At 32.0% G+C, this 19,497-nt stretch overlaps 1 protein-coding gene across 1 annotated transcript in view; it reads left to right on the top strand.

Annotated features, from left to right (window-relative positions):
• SNX2 (sorting nexin 2) overlaps positions 1 to 19,216 on the top strand; it is a 59,758-nt gene extending 40,542 nt beyond the window's left edge. Inside the window, exons 8-15 of the mRNA XM_074204729.1 lie at positions 3,389 to 3,464; positions 4,349 to 4,462; positions 4,716 to 4,809; positions 6,480 to 6,685; positions 10,878 to 11,021; positions 12,288 to 12,368; positions 12,484 to 12,555; positions 18,725 to 19,216. Of these exons, the coding sequence (XP_074060830.1) occupies positions 3,389 to 3,464; positions 4,349 to 4,462; positions 4,716 to 4,809; positions 6,480 to 6,685; positions 10,878 to 11,021; positions 12,288 to 12,368; positions 12,484 to 12,555; positions 18,725 to 18,775 (838 nt within the window). The 3' untranslated portion in view covers positions 18,776 to 19,216. The remainder of the gene's footprint in view (positions 1 to 3,388; positions 3,465 to 4,348; positions 4,463 to 4,715; positions 4,810 to 6,479; positions 6,686 to 10,877; positions 11,022 to 12,287; positions 12,369 to 12,483; positions 12,556 to 18,724) is intronic.
• Positions 19,217 to 19,497: the final 281 nt, after the last annotated feature.

Raw genomic sequence — 19,497 nt, 5'->3', positions numbered from 1 at the left:
TCTCTTATCAAAAGAGTATTTCAGGGCAGCTAGGAATCACAGTGGATAGAGCACTGGCCTTGGAGTCAGGAGGATCTGAGTTCAAATCCAGTCTCAGACTCATAATAATTACCTAGCTGTGTGATCTTGGGCAAGTCATTTAATCCTGCTACCTTATAATTTTTTTTAAATAAAAGAGTATTTCAGAATAGTTCTCATTCCCAGATGTTATAGGGCAAATTTAGGTACCAAAATAATCCACTTCTACAATACTTTGAAATATCACAATTGCTTACCTTCTCTATCCCCATCTTTCATGAACCAAGCATTGATAGTTTATATTTGAAAGATAAGGGATTTGGGGGAGAAGAAGCAAAAAAATTCTGGGAAAAATCTATTTGCATCACCAGTGTTGGCAGAATTTTATAGGATATTAACATTTTGTAGCACATATATTTATCGTGGGATTGGCTGTAAGCAGTAAATTAAAATTCTACCAGTTTGCATCATTTAATAGTAAAATAGTAAATCCTCCAAAATAAACAAGCAAATGTTTATTCTTAGAAAAACATTCATACTTTGCATTTAATGTGTTAGCTGTATGACCATAGGCAAAAAAATTAGCTTCCATGTCTCAGGAAACTCTTTATTTTTTCTGTTAGTCCATTTTATTTTAGTTTTTAATTTTTTACATTTATTTATTTTCACATTACTACAATAGTCTTGTTGCAAAAATAAACAACCCCCCCCAAGATAAAGAAATCTCAAGAAAAATAAAGTGAAAGAAAAAATGTACTTCAGTCTGTGTTCAGATACCATTGGCTCTGACTCCAGGATGGATCACATTCTTTATCATGTCTATGAGTTGCTATTGCTAGCACCCTATCCTTCCCACTCCCATTTACTCTGTTCTCTCTCTCCTTTCACCCTGTACATCCTCAAAAGACTGCCCTCTCCTACACTCTTCCCTTTCTTCTGTCACCTACATTCACCCCTCCTCTCCCCCGACTCCTTTCTTCCATCCCTTTTCTCTCCTTTTATCCTCTAGGGTAAGATAGATTTCTATGCCTTTTTTGAGTGTCTTAAGATATTTCTTCTCTGAGTCACTTCCGATGAGAATGAAGGCTCACTCATTCCCCCCCACACTTTCCCCCCTTCCACTCCATCGCAAAAACATTTTCTTGCCTCTTTTATGTGAAATGTCTTAACCTATTCTACCTCTTTTTTTCCAATACATTCCTTTCTTGCCCACTGACATATTCAGCTCTCTGCTGTGCCGGGCAGCTCTTTAAAACATTAAGATTGCTGTGGAAGGAATTCTGTACTGGAAATTTACTACGGTGAAGTCACAGGTTTTAGCCTCCCCACCTTCCACCACCTAAATGTATATTGTTTACCATTTAGTAAATCTGGATGAATAAATTGAGTTAAAGAATATTTAAATCCAGTGTTAAAAACTGGAAAACAAAAAAAAAGAGAATGATTGATTTGCCTTTCCTGGTCTGGAATCCAGGTCTTTTCCAGGGATAGGGCATTGTTTTGTCAGATGTAACTAAATTTAAGACTGGCTTGCAAATTAAAATTTTCTTTTGAATTTGCTTGAATGAATTTGTCATTTACAGGATCAGTGCTCTCCTGTTAACATTTCAGTTATTTTTCTGTCTTTCTAGTGTGAATGAAGTTGTATACTATTGTTGATTTCATAGCATGTAGATTGCTTAAAATATTTAAAGTTAAAAAGATATATATTATTCCCAAATGTTATCCCCATTGGTGTGTGTGTGTGTGTGTGTGTGTGTGTATAACAAAAATACAGTATGTCAGAATTGAAAAGGACCTTAAAAGCCATTTTAATCCTGTCTATACTTGAATAAGAAACTCAGCTATACAACTCATCCTACCAGAGATTATTCACCCTTTTCTCAAAAAGCTTTAGTGCGATGGGAATCTTCTGCCTCCAGAAGGCAGCCCATTCCACTTTTGAGCAACTCCAGTTGTTAGGAAGTTTTTCCTTTTATCAAGTCTCAGTTGGCCTTTCTGTAACTCTCATCCATTATTCATTGTTCTGTCCTCTGAGACCAAGCAAGACAAATCATCTTCCATGTGACAACCCTTCAAAGACAACTATCATTCCTCCCCAAATCTGTTTTCTGAACTAAACTTCCCTAGTTCCTTCAATTGATCTTTGTCAGAAAAGATTAAAATCAAATGTTTGATTTTTAAAATTTAAACATCTGAATTTTTTTTTCCACTTGGCTAGTTCTTCTGACAACAGAAATCTCCAAAAATATCCTTATATATTAGTATTTTTGCCAAGTCATTTCACTGAACTAAATTAGCAGTTTCTTGACTTACCAGAATCCTATCATAAGGTAGAAAGTAATACCTTGAATCATAGAATCCAGTGACCATTGGATTAAGTGATGGCTAAACTCTTCAACTCTTCTTATTGTGCAACCCTGTTTTTGCTTAAACATCCTTTAATGCCTTCATATTTATTTCTACATATATGTGTTGCTATGCAAATCTGTTATTATGCACAAAAATAGTAAAAGAGATAAAAATGAAATAAGTAGAATTTTTAAAATAATTTTTATTTCTTAATAATATAAAAATATCTTTTTTTGCTGTGGATCAAATAGGGTTCTTAAAGGTTTATTGCCACTGTAGTTGCAAAGGCTACAATTGGGAAGAATAAAGGATAGGGAAATGTGGGCCAAAGGACCAGGTGGGAATAGTGAATATCCAGTCCACCTGCAGTGGGCAATTGGAGAACTGTGGCATAGGCACCAATGACTATAGGTATACAGAAAACTATGCTGTTATCTCTCTTTTGAATGTCTCCTTTGCATACTCCATTGTAAAGACCATGGATGTAGCTAAATTCTTCAACTTTACATAAAATACTAACACCATTGAGAACAGGAAGCTTAACTTGCTTGATCAAACGTCTTCTGGCTAGGAAGAAACTCTTTCAGCTGCATCATGTTGCCTCTTGCTTCATATTCTTGGGCAGATCACTGACCCCAGTGCAGGGGAAAGATGACTGAATGTAAAGCCAGAACAAAATTACATTGTCCCCTTCTGTTTTGTGTGGCATTGGGCAAGTTTTACTCTTTCAGATCCTTACTTTTTGGTGGGGAATGGCTGATCATTTTTTTTTGTTTGTTTTGTTATTGGTTCCCCCTTTGTAGAATTGAGAAAGAGGGAAGCATTGTGTGACCTTAATTTAAAAGAGGGGGAGATAAACTGTTTTAAACATTTTTCAATCATTAAAAAGTTGTATAAATACTTAAAATCAAATTCAATGTAGAATGATAGTGGTTTTGTTTTTGCCTATTTTTATTCTCCAGGTAAAATATTTTAATGCTGTTTGTCCTTAAATATAATCCCGTTATTTTTAACCTAGATATCTTCAGCGTACAGTGAAACATCCAACATTGCTTCAAGATCCTGATTTAAGGCAATTCCTAGAGAGTTCTGAGGTACTATTCATATATATATATTTAATTTATGGTTTTATCATTTTATTCCCTCCAACATGTCATATTTAAACAGAATTTTACTAGTTCTTGTTCTTTTGTAGTATCTTAGTTTGTTAAAATCACTTGATTTCTAAAAGAACAATATGCTTTAACAATTATTTAGAAATAATTTCTTGAAAACAAGCTAACATTTTAATAGTAATCTAAATATCTTGCCTTTTAAAAAAATACCCTAGGTTAAATTTTATGTGAAACTCATTCTCTGTGTGTGTGTGTGTGTGTGTGTGTAATTTATGCAAAAAAAGATTTTTATAAAAAGCATTTGACAAAAATTTTAATGTTAGACTAAGAAATGCTTTGTTTTATATTAGCTTTCTTACTCCTTTCTTTTTTGAATGTTTGAAGCTCTGTAGATATATATATTGATATTTCAGTCTCAACATAGTTCTAGCTGAAATATCATCTGATACAAAATTTCAAATTTGAAGATGATACTAAGAAACTAATTTCTTACTTTGTGAACATAAATTATAGCCCAAACGAAAATATTTGACTCCCCCCCTTCTTTATTAACAATTTATTCCTACTAGCAAACAGGTGGCTAGTGTTAAGGTTCTTGGCAATTTCTTAATATCATTTGACAAACAGGCTGTTTGTTCCATCTAAATGTAAAGATGCTGAAGAAAAGCAAATGGAAAGTCCATTTTTTAAGTTTTCCTTTGAGAATGTACAAGTAGTATATTTGAGAAATGAGGTCTTGCTATATTGAAATGTATGAGAGTGAAGAAAACACGACATACTTTTTTTTTCAGTCCCTCCTGTGCCCAGTTAAACCTCTAGGCTTTTAACCGGTTTGTTTGCCCTTATTTGTCATTCAATTCCAGCTGCCGAGAGCAGTTAATACTCAGGCTCTGAGTGGAGCAGGAATATTGAGGATGGTGAACAAGGCTGCCGACGCTGTCAACAAAATGACAATCAAGATGAATGAATCGGATGCAGTAAGAGCTGATTTTTCGACTTGAATAATGAGATGAATTAATGAGCCTCAACAATTGCATTTTAAAGCTGTAGAAGTAGAAAATAGGATATTAATTTGCTTATTGAGTTTAGTTCTCAGCTACATCAGTTGGCCACCATGGCTATACATGACTAATTTGTTGCTTTAAAACAAGGAGTATATCTTGCTATTGGTAACCCAATTTGTAGTGGTTTGTTCTCGCTAAATTAACTCCATTTTTCATTTTTTTCTAGTGGTTTGAGGAAAAGCAGCAGCAATTTGAGAATCTGGATCAGCAACTTAGGAAACTTCATGCCAGTGTTGAAGCCCTGGTCTGTCACAGAAAAGGTTGGTTTTATTCTTTTGTGAGTTTAGGATCCTAAAAGTTAACATACAATAGTTTATTTGACTAAAAAGCATTGTAATGTTGTTCTAGGAAGACAACTTTAAAATGTTAAATAGTTGTTGAATGAGACTCTTGTCTGTTTCAATTTATTTTTAACCCATGTGAATCTTACTTCCAATTGCAGAATTTAGAAGTAGATTTATCATTATAGTAATAGCTAATATTTATATATTACCTATTTTAAGCCAGGCACTATGCTAAGTGCTTTATGTGAATATTATTTTTATTTTGATCCTTACAACAGTTCTAGAAGGCAGATGCTAATAATATCCCCATTTTGAAAATGAGGAAACTGAGGCCAAAAGGTTAAGTGACTTGTCCAGTGTCATATAGATAAGAGTCTGAGACTAAATTTGAATTCGGGTCTTTGATAGCACAATCCACTGCGCCATCTACCTACCATTAATAATACTAAAATCTCAAAAGGACTTTTTTTAATCGAAATAAAATAATTCTATGCAATTATGTTTCTTCATGTGCATTAAATATATTTCCAAATTGGAATGTGTGTAAATGGCATAAATTTTATATGCATTTGCAATACAAGAAAACAACAAGTTTTTTAATGTACTTTAAGATAATATTTGTATTTGATACTACAAATTTACAAATTTATTTGATTCTGCAAATTTAAAAGTAAAGCACTTTGTTTTTACCTTAAACTAGAAAACTATAGCACTTAACATTCTACAGCAAAACGTGTGTGTGTGTGTATGTGTGTACATATACAGAGAGATTTTTCATATTTGAGCCTTTTTAACAGAGTAGTCTAGCTTTTTTAAAACAAAATTATCATTATCATAATACTTAGCAGATAATTTTCCTGGATTCCATTTTAATTAAAATAGTAACTGAATTCTATTAATATGTAAAATTTTCATTTTTTTAAGATAATTTGCAAGTAGTAATTATTGCTATTTTCATATCAGTTTGTAAACTAGGTCTTATTGAGCTTTAACATAGAATTAGAATATAAGGTAACTAAGATTTCTTAGTGACCATTTTCAAAATACAAACAAAAAATATTTGTTTTCCTTTTCTTGAATACTTTAAGAATGGTCCAGTATAATTTTAATAACTCATTCTGAGTTTTGTTGTGCATCAGAGGAAATTGTAGGAGATTTATTTTTTATGTTTCTTCAGTTTTCACTTCTCTATTTAAATAACTATTGAAGTCTTTTTGAATTTTCTTTTATTTCTTTTATTTCTTTTATTTGAATAGCTGTTTGACTCTGAATAAGGAATAAGTTTGCAGGTCAAATACTTTATGCTCCATTCAAATGTTATATTTCTTAATGGCACAGTCATTGATGAAATGCAAAAGCTCAAGATAATCTCCAATATACTCTTCTTCCTTAAATATTTTGATACTTGATTATTCATATACTTCTCAGCCTCTGGAAATATAAAGATTGATTAGTCTCACTCGTTGAAGGTTTTCTCTTAGTGTATAGCTTATTATAGCCAATGCTGTTTAATGTTTAAATGTTTCATACTCTTTTTTCATGATGATTACTAACATGACAGGACATAAAGAAATTGTACATTTGTATTAATTTGCTTTTTTTTTTTTTGCTAATATACAGTAAAAGATGTTACATTTCTTTTTTAGAACTTTCAGCCAACACAGCTGCCTTTGCTAAAAGTGCTGCCATGTTAGGTAATTCTGAGGATCATACTGCTTTATCTAGAGCTTTATCTCAGCTTGCTGAGGTTGAAGAGAAGATAGACCAGTTACATCAGGAGCAAGCTTTTGCTGACTTTTATGTGTTTTCAGAACTACTTAGTGACTACATTCGTCTTATTGCTGCAGTAAAAGTAAGCTCCATTTCCCCTACTTTTGATTCTTTCCTGTTCTCTCCCCAATTTCTCATTTTTTACTTTAATATGAACAGGAGAGGTTTATATTAGAAAAAATTCAGTTTCTTTTATATATTATTTAAGAAACATGAATATAAATATAGGTATTTATGTTTTATGTATATATATGTGTGTGTGGGTGTATGTATGTGTGTGTGCATATATGTATTTGTACATAGGTATAAATGACCATGAATTATATCATGAAACCTAGAATATCTTGATCTAAAAATAATTTGACTTTAGCAATTCAGTACCATATTAATATTTCTAATAATTAAAAGGGATGCTGAATAAAGTCAGACACTGCATCTTTATTAGAGTTAAAAGTTTAGAGCTAGATAATGTTAATGTCAGCCAACTAATTTAAATAATTACAAAAATTATCTAATAAGATTGAAAATTTTATGGACACATCTGTTTCAGATATTTCAAAGATAATATACAAAGTCTTAAATAAATGATAATCTACAAAGTCTTAAATAAATAGACCCTTATTGGATCAAAATAATCTTCTTGGAAAAACAGCATTTGAATTGGACCTCCTAGGATTTCAAAATCTCATATCAACAAAGATTGGCGAGAATGTTCTAAAAAAAAGAGGATGAGTAAAGACTGAGGGGGAAAGAGCAGCTTATCTTCAATGAGTAGTTAAGTTGGGCTAGAATATGGAATATGTGAAGAGAAGATGCAAATGAAAATCTTAGTTATTAAAATGTTACAAATTTTACAATGTCTGCTGTGATCAAGCTGAAATCTCTGGAGTGTGGAACTCTACTTCAGTGGATCTATGATCTATGATCACATCTAAATGAATACTATATCCCTGCCCCATCAGTGTATAAATTTAGCCATGCCTTTTCAATCTGTGCCATTTCTGTCTTTATCTTTCCACAAATTATTCATAAAAAGGTTAGAATCCTTCCTCCAGTTCCTTTACTATATCATAGATAACCAGTATGGCACTTGATGTATATAACTCTCTGTTATGTGTTACTTTTACCACATGATTGACCAACCTCATTTTCTGGTCATAAATTTAGAAATCATCTAATCAATCACCCCTCACAAGTTTAGAGATACATTAAATGATTTGCCTAAGATCACAGTTAAGTGTGAAGGCTAGAATTTGGATCCAGGTCCTCTGATTACAGAACCAATGCATTTTCCAGCTCTACATTTTTGCCTGTGATATACCTTTGATTTAAGAACTTGTCCCACACAAATTACACATTATTAATACACTATAGCTTAATTATATCTTTGATTTTCCCCCCTCATTACTCTTTACCTGTAATTTTGAGTTTTCCAAAGTTGTGTTGTTACATGGTTCATAGCCAGAAAAACCTGACCAAGAGAATATTTTTACTAAAACAATGGACCTTTTGGGTAGAGTACAGCCTGGGATCATTAAAGTACTAAGTAAGACTTCTGGGTTATAAAAATAACAAGTTAATGGACTAGTCACTTTTCCCAGTTCCTGCTAATTCTCAAGTGTCTCTTCCCTCTCCTCACCCCCAATAAGAATAGGGCATTTACAGCTAAATCCATCAAAGGAAAAAAAAAAGAAAACCAAATCGAGCAAGGTTAACTCCAAATTTGCCAGTCCTTAAAAGCACTTCCTAGTATGATGATCCTTTTTCCCATCAGTCTTTACATTTCCAGTAGAAAAGTATAACTAACCTATGGGTTTGTGTCTGAGGCCCATGTTGGACCTGCTTCATGTCTCAGAGACTTTGGAGTCAAATCTCACTCCTCTGTTTATCCCCAATTCCAAGACAGGTGGCAGGCATTGATTCTGTCTAATAACACATGGATTAAGTGGGGAAAGCCTGCCATTATTTGCCTAAAGAAATTCCTAATTTAGGGACTTCACCATCCCCACAAGGCTGCAGATATAATCTATCTGAAAAACCTTTCATACCCTCTTCTAATCTTATAAAAATTCGTGGTAATTCAATCTAATGAAAGGAGAGCCAGAGGAGGGGTGGAGAATAGGAAATGTGTCACAGGCCAACCTTTGTGGCATCACTGGACCTAAAAGAAAGGAGACTGAAAAAGCAACTCTAGTTAATTCCTCTATCCTTAGGGAGGGACCTAAGCTGGTGAAACTTAAATTTCCCAGTGTGGAAGGAGGTTGAAGTAACTTCCAAATCTGATCCTAGGGGTATATCCACTAGCAAAAAAAATGAGGAATCAGAAAATGAGTGAAGAAGAAATATAAGGAAAAAACTGAAGGGCTAATGATTTCACATGGAAAACCTTGGAGCACAATCAGATTAACCAGAAGAATGAATACTAAACCCTCAAAGAAATTACAAAGCTTTCTTAATGAATATTAGAAGACCAAAGAAAGTAGAACAATGCTTGTTGAAATCCAGAATCCTGAGAAACCCCAAAAGAACCTAGAAAAACACTAAGGAAAATCTAGAATATTGTCCAAAAGAGAAATTATGTCCATAAGAAAATAAATTACAAAAGAAGGGGAAAAAATGTCAGAATGTATTGCTCTCCAAGCAAAATAATACATTTATTTTATAGATTAGAAAAATTTGAATCTAAGGTGCTGCTTTATCCAAATAAGCCAAAGAAAAGGAAATTCTGCAGAAAAGAAGCAAAAGGAAAGAACATGTGATTATTTGTGATTCCATTTGACCTGAATTGAGGGAAACTAGAAAGCAGACTGGCAGAAATTAGGTTTAGACCATCATATTCCATTACAAATTCTAAATGGGCACATTAACTTAATTTTAAATATGCCATTAAAAGTATAATCAGAAGTAGGTCATATCATTTATAGCTATCCTTAAAATATTGTTTCCTAATCAAACAAGGGATAGAAGTCACTACAAAAGCTAGTTTCTATTAACTAAATTAATAATACTAAGAACAGAAACATCACTAAGAAAAATCTTTGTATCAAGTATCTGTTATACTCTGCTATCCAAGAAATATAGTTTGCTTATAAATTAGCCAAAAGCAATTCTCCAATAGATGAGCAGCCAAAGGATTTGAACAGTTTTCAAAAAAAATTGTTAATTATTAATGATATGAAAAAGTGCAATAATTCATGTATTTAAAAAGTACAAATCATATATCCTTTAACATAAGAAGAATCTATGTTGAAGAGTTGTGGAAAGAGAGCTGGAAATATGTATTGGGGTTTTTTTTAGGTTTGTTTTTTTTTGTTTGTTTGTTTTGCAAGGCAAATGGGGTTAAGTGGCTTGCCCAAGGCCACACAGCTAGGTAATTATGAAGTGTCTGAGGCTGGATTTGAACTCAGGTACTCCTGACTCCAGGGCCGGTGCTCTATACACTGCGCCACCTAGCCGCCCCCCCCCCCCATATTTTTATTGTTAATGGAGCTTTGAACTAATCCAACCTCTAGTAAGCAATTTGGAATTTTGCAAAGAGTGACAAAAACATAATTATCCTTTGATCTAGGACTTTGATTTACAGTTAAAAACAATACAGTTCTGGTGGAAATCTCTTTAAAGGCTAAAAATTTTTTTGAAAGCTTACTCTGAACCTCCTTAAAAGTTTTTAAAGTAGGTTTTGTCATAGTTGAAGGAAGTTTAGAAAGAGAAAACTTTGTGGGGAACATGAAAGTGTGTTCAGTTATTTGAAAATCTGTCATGGGGAAGACAGATTAGATTTCTTTTCTTTCTTTCTTTCTTTGGCCCATAGACAGAATTAGGAGCAATGGAGAAGTTCCAGAGAAGATTTAGGCTTGATATAAGGTAATACTACATAAAAATTAGAACTTTCCAGGATAGAAATAGTCTGCCTTTCTATGCAGTATTCCTTTCTAGTGGTCTTCAAGTAAAGGTTGGATGACCACTGTTGTGAATATGTCAGAGATGATTCAGTTTAAACCAGCTGGTTTCTTAAATTCCAAGCCTGAGCAGCTATGATTCTGGTATGGACTTCAGTTTGATGTGTCACTTATTTTGCTTGTATTTATCCTTCATTTAATTTTGTCTGTTATCAATTTTGAAACTATTGAGTATAAATTTTCTTTTTTCTTAATCACTAATGTATTTGCATTGAAGATAATAATCTTAATATATTAGAATAAAGTTTATACAGTCTATTTATTTTGATATTTATGATATTTATTTTGATATTTATGATGATATTATGTTTGTAGGGTGTGTTTGATCATCGAATGAAATGTTGGCAGAAATGGGATGATGCTCAGATTACTTTGCAGAAAAAACGTGAAGCTGAAGCAAAAATGATGCTTGCCAACAAACCAGATAAAATACAGCAGGCTAAAAATGAAATCAGAGAGGTAATTGATGTCAGTTGTTTTAGCTGTTCACATTATTAAATCCAAGTTATTCATAATTCATTCATTAATGCATATTTTTCATGTATTTAATTTCTGTACCATTTGGGCACATTGGCTGTTTCCACATATTTCTGTATTTTTAGATTTATTTTAATAAATTCTATATAGTTGGTATGAAATAACAAAAATCTCAAAACCCTTGGCTTAAACCTAGTGAGGACAGTCAAAATGATGGGCTGATCATAGGGGGAACAATTTTAAATTATCCTTTGTTATCTTAATTTTAATTTTTTTTGCAGTTTGATTTAAATGATTAAATACATGTGTCTAAAGAGAATTAGAGTAAAAGGTATCCTATGTTTTGTTGTCTTTTGCAACATTCTCCATATATATATATATATATATATATATATATGGTATTTTAGTAAATTTATGGAGGTTTGTCATAATATATACGCTTTTTTTGCCATGCTTCATTAAGGAAATTGAAGAGGTAGGACAAACTTTATTTTTTTGAAAATAAATACAAATGCTCTTTAAAGAGTATATGTCAGTGTTAAAGGGGAACTATCATTTGCATAGCTTAAATTTTCACAATTGTTTTTATTTTGGCTGCTTCATTGATCACTAATCACAACTTGTTTTGTCATTACCACATTTGATATATTTATTCATAAGCCTTGAGATGATTAATAGAGAATTTGTTCTCTGAACATAATTCCACTGGTGATTTTTACCTTTTTTGATCAAGAATTTTTAAAAATTCATTCTGTATAGTTTTAATTTAAAGTATTTTCATGATATGTTTATATTTTCTTTTATTAAATGAAAAATACTTTAAATAAAGTCTTCATAGACATTCCTTAATGTTTTGAAAATATAAGAGAAAAGGAAGGAAATGATATCAGTAAAATAATATTTTTTACCTGACATTTTCATCTGTTACGGTTTTTCCTAAAGAGAATATCTTTGTGAAAATTATAGAGCATTTCAATTCTTAGTCTCTATTGTGGAAGTAAAATATTAATGAACTTTCAAAAATGGATTGTTTTTGAGAAAAAGTTGAGAACTGTTAATTCCACTTAAAGAGAACAATATAAAAGTTTCAAGTGTGATATCAGGAGTTATAATTTTGAGCTTCCTTGAGATACTAAAGTAGTATGTTGAAGCTAATTTATTAGGTAAGCGAGACATTATAGATTTAAAACTAACTGATTAGATAGATGTGAATAAAATGTAATTGTGTCCGTGTTTTTTCTTTATCAGTGGGAAGCCAAAGTTCAGCAAGGAGAGAGAGACTTTGAACAAATCTCCAAAACTATTAGAAAGGAAGTTGGAAGATTTGAGGCATGTATAATAGTTTTCAACTTCCCTGAGAAGTTGAATTGCAAATTATAGAAATTTTATTTTAAATAATTCATTTTTTCAATTTTGAATAATTTTGTTTTATTTCATTTAATAGAAGGAACGAGTGAAAGACTTTAAAACTGTTATTATCAAGTACTTGGAATCATTAGTACAAACACAACAACAGGTAAGCTAGATCAATGATTTTAAAACTATAAAATTTACTTTCACATAACTTTTAAAATGTTTTGTTGCCTTTTAAAATAATGCTATCAGGACAGCTAGGTGATGCATTGGATAAAGCACCAGTCCTGGAGTCAGGAGTACCTGGGTTCAAAACCTGTCTCAGACATTTAATAATTACTTAGCTGTGTGGCCTTGGGCAAGCCACTTAACCCCATTTGCCTTGCAAAAACCTAAATAAATAAATGAATGAATAAATACATAAATAAATAATGCTATCAATACTCACCTCTATCTTCCTTTATAGATAAGAAATATAGAAGCTTTCTTTATAATAACACCAACAATGTATGCAAATTATACCTTTCTTAAAGCTGGTCTTTGCATTTAATCTTAATTCCACTATTTTTAGTGTTAATTTTGGTTACTTGATTGTGGTCATTTTATATATTGTTCTCTTAATTTTGTTTCCCTTGCCCTGTCTCGTTTCATACATATTTCTAATGTTTCTCTTAAGTCTTCATGTCCCTCATTTTTCATGGTGCAATAATCTCCCCAGTCAGTTATATATTTTGTTCAGCCATTCCTCAATTAAAGGGCACCCATTTTAACAATGGTTTTTTTTTTAATTTGTTTGTTTACTTGTGTCATTGGTTTTTGTTTTGGGTATTCCAAAGGTACTTTTATGAATATATAGGTAAACATATGATACTTTTCTTTGACCTTCCTTCATTTATGGTCACTAGTGAGATTGCTGGCTTAAAGGTTTGAACGGTTTATTAAATTCTTGCATAATTTCAAATTCATTTAATAAAATAGGTGGATCAATTCACATCTCTCCCAACAAATTATATTAGTATTCCTGCCTTCTTGAAATTCCTCCAACATGAATTTTTTTATGTTTATCAAATTGTTAGGTGGTAGGTAAAACCTCAGACTTGTTTTTATTTTAATTGCTCATATAATTATTTATTTGAACAGTTTTTCATAATTGTTATTGTTTCTTGATTTGGTAATCTTTTGTTCTTGTCCTTTGACTTTCCATATAATTTCTTATTTTAAGAAGTAATAACATTGTTAATAAATTGAATTTGTGGTTTTCTGTCTCAAAGGGGAGATTTCTGAAAACAAAATGTTAATTTTGAGGTAATAGTTGTTTTTATGGCAAAGAAACAAAATAATTTGGGAGCAGCTAGGTGGCATAGTGAATAGAGTACCAGGTCTGGAGTCAGGAGGACCTGAGTTCAAATCCAGTCTCAGACACTTAATACTTACTTGGAAGTGACCTTGGAAGTTACTTTAACTGCATTACTTTGCAAAAATCAGAGAGAGAGAGAAACCGAAACAATTTGAATTATTTCTACTGTGATATTTTTAATTTTTCTGAGAAATTAAAATAACTGTCCAGAGGTTCATAATTTTCTGAAATAGAGAAGTGATAATAATCCCATTGCACTTTGCCCTCATCAGAGAATGCCACAGTTTTAGGATACTGATGCTCTGACTTGTATAAGAGTGAGTAATCAAAACAGTAAAGGACCTTGGGTCCTTGACAAGTGAGAATTGATTAAAGGAACTTTTCAGGTTTGACTTGGAAATGAGAACACTCGAGTAAAACGTGTTAACTGTTTTCAAGTATTTAAAGGAATATACAAACATAGAAGATGAATCAAGACTAGTTTTGTATTTGCCCAGAGAACCAAACCAAAAACACATGAGGCCACATTCACACTGATATCAAGAAAAACTTCCTAATAATTAGAATTATGTAACAGTGGAATGAGCTGCCTTCAGAAGTATGAGTTTCCCTTCCTTAGAGACCATCAAGCAGGGACCACTGTCAGCCACATTATAATGAGGATTACTTTTATATATGGGTTGGACCACATGGTCTCAAACGTCCCTTCCAACTTTCAAATTTGTGATTCTGGGACTTGGGCAAATGAACTTTAGGAAACTTAGGAAACTATAACCTAAATATTTTCAGCTTAAAATGTTATTTATATATTTTGTTTTTATACACCAAAAAAAGCCAGCCTTTATTTTAAAGTATAAAACAGATTAAAAAGATTGTTCAGCAAAAATAACCAAAATATCAATCAGTTGTCACATATATAGGATCTTCTCCCTCCTCCCTTCTCCCCATAGTCCATCCACCATCTTCTGGAAAAAGGGAAAAAATTCTTATAGTCCTTCTTTGGAACCAAGTTTAGTCAGTATAATTTTATAATGTTCAATTTTCGTCGATTTCGTATTTTTCACCTTTACAACTTTTTTTGTATGTTGTTTTCCTGGTGCTGCTTACTTAGCATGATCTTATATGTCTTTCTATACTTATCTGTATTCATCATGTTCATCATTTGTAATCATTCATTCACTACCATTTATTTTAGACATTCCCCGATCAAAGGACATTTACTTTGCCTCTACGGTTGCTATCATAAATATGATATGAATATTTTGTCAAGACCTGTATGTTTCATAGTGGAATCTTTGAGTTAGAGATTAAAGATATTAGTAAAATGATTTCATTAAAGCTCCAACAAAGAGCTTATCCTATATTTTTTTCACCAAAAAAAATTGTACAAAGCAACATATTTGAATGATTTACATATAAAATAATGGAATGCTAATAAAAAATCTATATAAAATCTAAGTTTTAGAATTTGTAAGTGATTTTAAAACAAAAGTTTAGAGTAGGAAATGTTTTCTACCAACTATGTTCTTTAAGTTTATTCACATTAAGGAATTATAGCCTAAAAAGAATCAGGAGAGACATACTGAAAGAGGTTGTCTTGTAGTGGAAAAAATACCAGACACAAATTACCAACATTTCCTATAAAGGTTTCACAAATGTAAAGCAGTGTTCACAATGAGGAGATAAAAAGGATCTGGAATTTGTCATAATCATCCAATTTCCAAGAAGAGATTTGTCAAGAAAGGGCACCACTGATTTAATAAATTCATTTGCAAAAACCCTAAAGTATCACCTCATAAAACAATGAGAAGTCATAGAGGGGAAAATAGTTTACAGAAAACTTGACAGTAAGTTAAACAATGTGATCTGAAGATTTAAGGATAAAACTGGAGGGAGGCTACAATGAAAAAATTTAAAAACCTGCTAGCATTTCCATAACTTTTTTCCATCAGTGACAATGGAGCCATCACCTTTAGACATCAGATGAGCTACTTGAGGAAATAGAAGTGGCTTAAAGAGCATTTTCACCAGACTTAATCATACATAGAAGAGGTCTTTGCAGGAACTGACAAAATTTAGATGGGACTGAGGATTTAATTATCAAGATATCCGAAAAAAGTGAAGATACTCAAAACTGGAAAAAATATAAATGTTTTTACTATTGGGGGAAAACCACAATATACCTAATTTCTTTCCCATATGCCTAATTTCTTGTTGCTACAAATTTTTTGTTGCTGTATTTTGTTTTATTACAAAATCACTTCCCAATAAGCAGTTGCCCCTATGGTATACCTTCTTATAAATATAATTAAACAAAAACAATCTGCTAATAGTGATTATAACTGATAGCACATTAAATACATTTATGGTTTATCACATTATTCAAATAGAAAGATCTGAAATCAAAACTGATCATTGTATTTGACCTGAATTCTGTTTTCTTTTAGTGAATGTTAGTATTGTTTATTTTGTTCTTTTAGTACTGATTTCTTTGGTCTGCATCAGTTTATTAAAGCTTTTCCATGTTTCCTGGTTCTCTGAATTCTTCATATTTTAAATTGCTTCTGGTATAATCATTGTATTTATATGTCACAGTTTTTTCCTCTGTACCCCAATTGTTGAACAGTTTGTTTCCAACCTGTTCACACCCAAATAGTATTGCCACCGATATGTATATATACATGTATGTATGTGTATGTATCTGAAACTTTTCATTCTGTCATTAAACTCCTTTGGGTCTCAATCCAGTTTAATAATTTTATACAATTCCTAGTTGTTTTCTAAATGGACCTATTAATAATATCTCTCTTCTCTGAGTATGTGTTACTGTACCCAGATTTTCAAACACCCCCACTCCAACACTGACTTTGAAATTTTTACCAGTCTTTCCAGTTTCGTGATTATGAATAGGCAGGCAGGCTGATAGACTTCAGAGACCATGTTATTAAAGCCATCTAGCCCATCCTGTACCTGAACAGTAATCCCTTCTATTATTATATGATCTATAAGTTGATATGTTGTTTCTACATAAAGATTACTATGTTTTTCAACTGTCTCACAAAGGATTTCTTTACACTTTTTAGATATCTTAGATTGGAAGTTTTTGCATACCTCAAATCTGAATTTTCCCCTTTGCAACTTCTGTTCAAAATTATTTCTAATTTTTCCCTCCAAGTCAAGGAGAATAACTTTATTCTTTCTCTTTAAGTGTTAAAGATATAATATCTTATCCCCTCTCCTCAAGTCTTCTCTTTTAGACTTATGATCTAATTTCCTTTACCTGATACTTATATGGCAAGAACTTTGAGATCTGTCATTGTCCTCATTGCTTTCTTCTGCATGAACACAAATTTATCAGTGCCCTTCCTAAAATGTGACAACTATAACTGAACACCTTGTTCTTTACATAGTCTGACCAGGACAAAATGCAATAGGGATTCATATATTTGAAAAATGCATAAAATATACTATTCCACTATCCTTATTGTTTCACTACAAAAATTTTGTTTTGGTACAGGAAAATCATGATCATAAAAACAAAAGCTCATTTTAAAGGTATCTCCTTATGATATCTTAAGATCATACAAAATTACTTGATAGATGCAAGAATGAAGAAAATTTTGTTTGATTTTCTGATAATTAGTAGCAAACAAGATATATATAGCAAGGAGATTTTTATTAACCATAGGTTTTTTATTGTCATGGAGAAAAGTGTGGATTTGCTTAAAAAAAATCCTTCAGGGAAAGCTAGGTGGTGCAGTGGATAGAGCACCAGCCCTGGAGTCGGGAGGACCTGAGTTCAAATCCAACCTCAGACAATGATTACCCAGCTGTGTGGCCTTGGGCAAGCCACTTAACCCCATTTGCCTTGCAAAAAAATCTAAAAAAAAAATCCCTCATAGATACTTATATGTTGGTTCATTAAATAGAATGCTGAGCCTGTAGTCGAGAAGACCTGAGTTCAGATATAACCTAGGCACTTATTAATTGTGCGACCCTGGATAAATCTTCTCAGTTGTAAAATGGAGATTATAAATAAAACCTGTCCCAAAAGGCTATTATGAAAATGGATGAAAACTTCCAGACCATGTTATGATGTTGATCCATATGGCGTTATGCATATATTAGATGAATCCTTCAGGCAAAAAAAGAATTGAATTGGAGAAAAAGAGTAGGTTGGAATAGATTTGGAAAACTTGAGTAGAGCTTTCCTCCCACCCCCCACCCCCAACCAAAAGAAAACTATATCACAGAACAATATATTGCTGCAAAACTGGGAAGATCTGCCTTCAAAAAAATCAAAAGAAGGGGCAACTCGTTGGTGCAGTGGATAGAGCATGAGTCCTAGTGTCAGGAGTACCTGAGTTCAAATGTGACCTAAGATACTTAATAATTACCTAGCTGTGTGACCTTGGGCAAGTCACTTAACCCCATTGCCTTGCAAAAAATAAAATTTAAAAAAAGGCCATCCAAAATTGCAATAGTGGCTACGAATAGATTATGTCATAATTCTGACCTACATGCAGAAGGGCATAAAAGATAGTAATAAAGAGATCTATAACCAGAAAGGGAGGTGAGCTAGATATGTATTTAAAAAAAAAAACCCAAAGGTTCACAGAGAGGTCACTTATTGTACCAACTAGTAATGCTGACACCCTAGTGGAAGATTTACAGGAAGATATAAACTAGAGTCACATGGTATAAAAGGTAGGAATTGATTGCATTTTACTCTTTTGGAAAGTGTACACATATCAGTGATTTACATTTAGATAGCTGATATTTTAATTGTTTAACATATTCACATCATATTCAGGTGACCAAATAATTCATTAAAACTATAAAAGATTTCAGTTAATTTAATTTACAATTGAATTTATATTAGTCCATTTTAGTATCTTAGACTACTTTTAGCTGATTAGTATATGTATATGCTGGGGAAAATAACATTCATTTCCTTGTATTTTTTTCTACACAGCTGATAAAGTACTGGGAAGCATTCCTACCTGAAGCCAAAGCCATTGCCTAGCAAGGTGACTTCAAATCAGAAGATTCAATGGATGTTTTTTTTCTTAGTTATGCTAAATTCCACAATGAAATCACTTTAAAATCATCTAAATAAACCACTATATATTTTATGAATTAACATGTGGCTTTTTTTATATATTCTGACATTTTATTAACAAGCTGCATGTCCTGACCCTCTGAATCAAGTGGACTGTGGCATGACATTCTGCAGTACTTTGCTGAATTGAACACTATTGTGTCTTAATACTTGCACTAAAAAGTGCACTGCAAGGCCAGAAAGTTTTACAATATTTTTTCTTTACAATGTCTTCTGTTATTACTACTACTGGTATCTGACCTCTTTAAATCAAATTATAATTGCATTGATTAATGTTCACTTATACATTCCTGTACAGAATCATGATTTTGTGATTACAATAATAAAAAGTTGTATCTTGTGAAATACTAGTTTATACAGATTTTTTAAGCATGATGATAAATTATAGGAACTTTTAAAATGTTTTTATCAAAAATATCTTTTCTCCTAGAAAATCTGTTTTCCATTGTTAATTACAGTAATTCCTATTCATGGTAGGAGTTGAAATTGTTATTGAAAAAAATTAATATGATTTATTTTTCAGAAGTCATTTAGCAGCATGGTAAGATGAAAAAGAGATCACAGTCTGAGAACCTGGGATCAAATCTGTCTCTGCCATTTGCTACCTATGTGTGACCTTGAACTAG

Source organism: Macrotis lagotis, chromosome X (assembly GCF_037893015.1).
Source record: "Macrotis lagotis isolate mMagLag1 chromosome X, bilby.v1.9.chrom.fasta, whole genome shotgun sequence".
Taxonomy (NCBI): domain Eukaryota; kingdom Metazoa; phylum Chordata; class Mammalia; order Peramelemorphia; family Peramelidae; genus Macrotis; species Macrotis lagotis.
The sequence above is the reverse complement of the archived record's forward strand: the minus strand, read 5'-3'. Positions and strand labels throughout refer to the sequence as shown.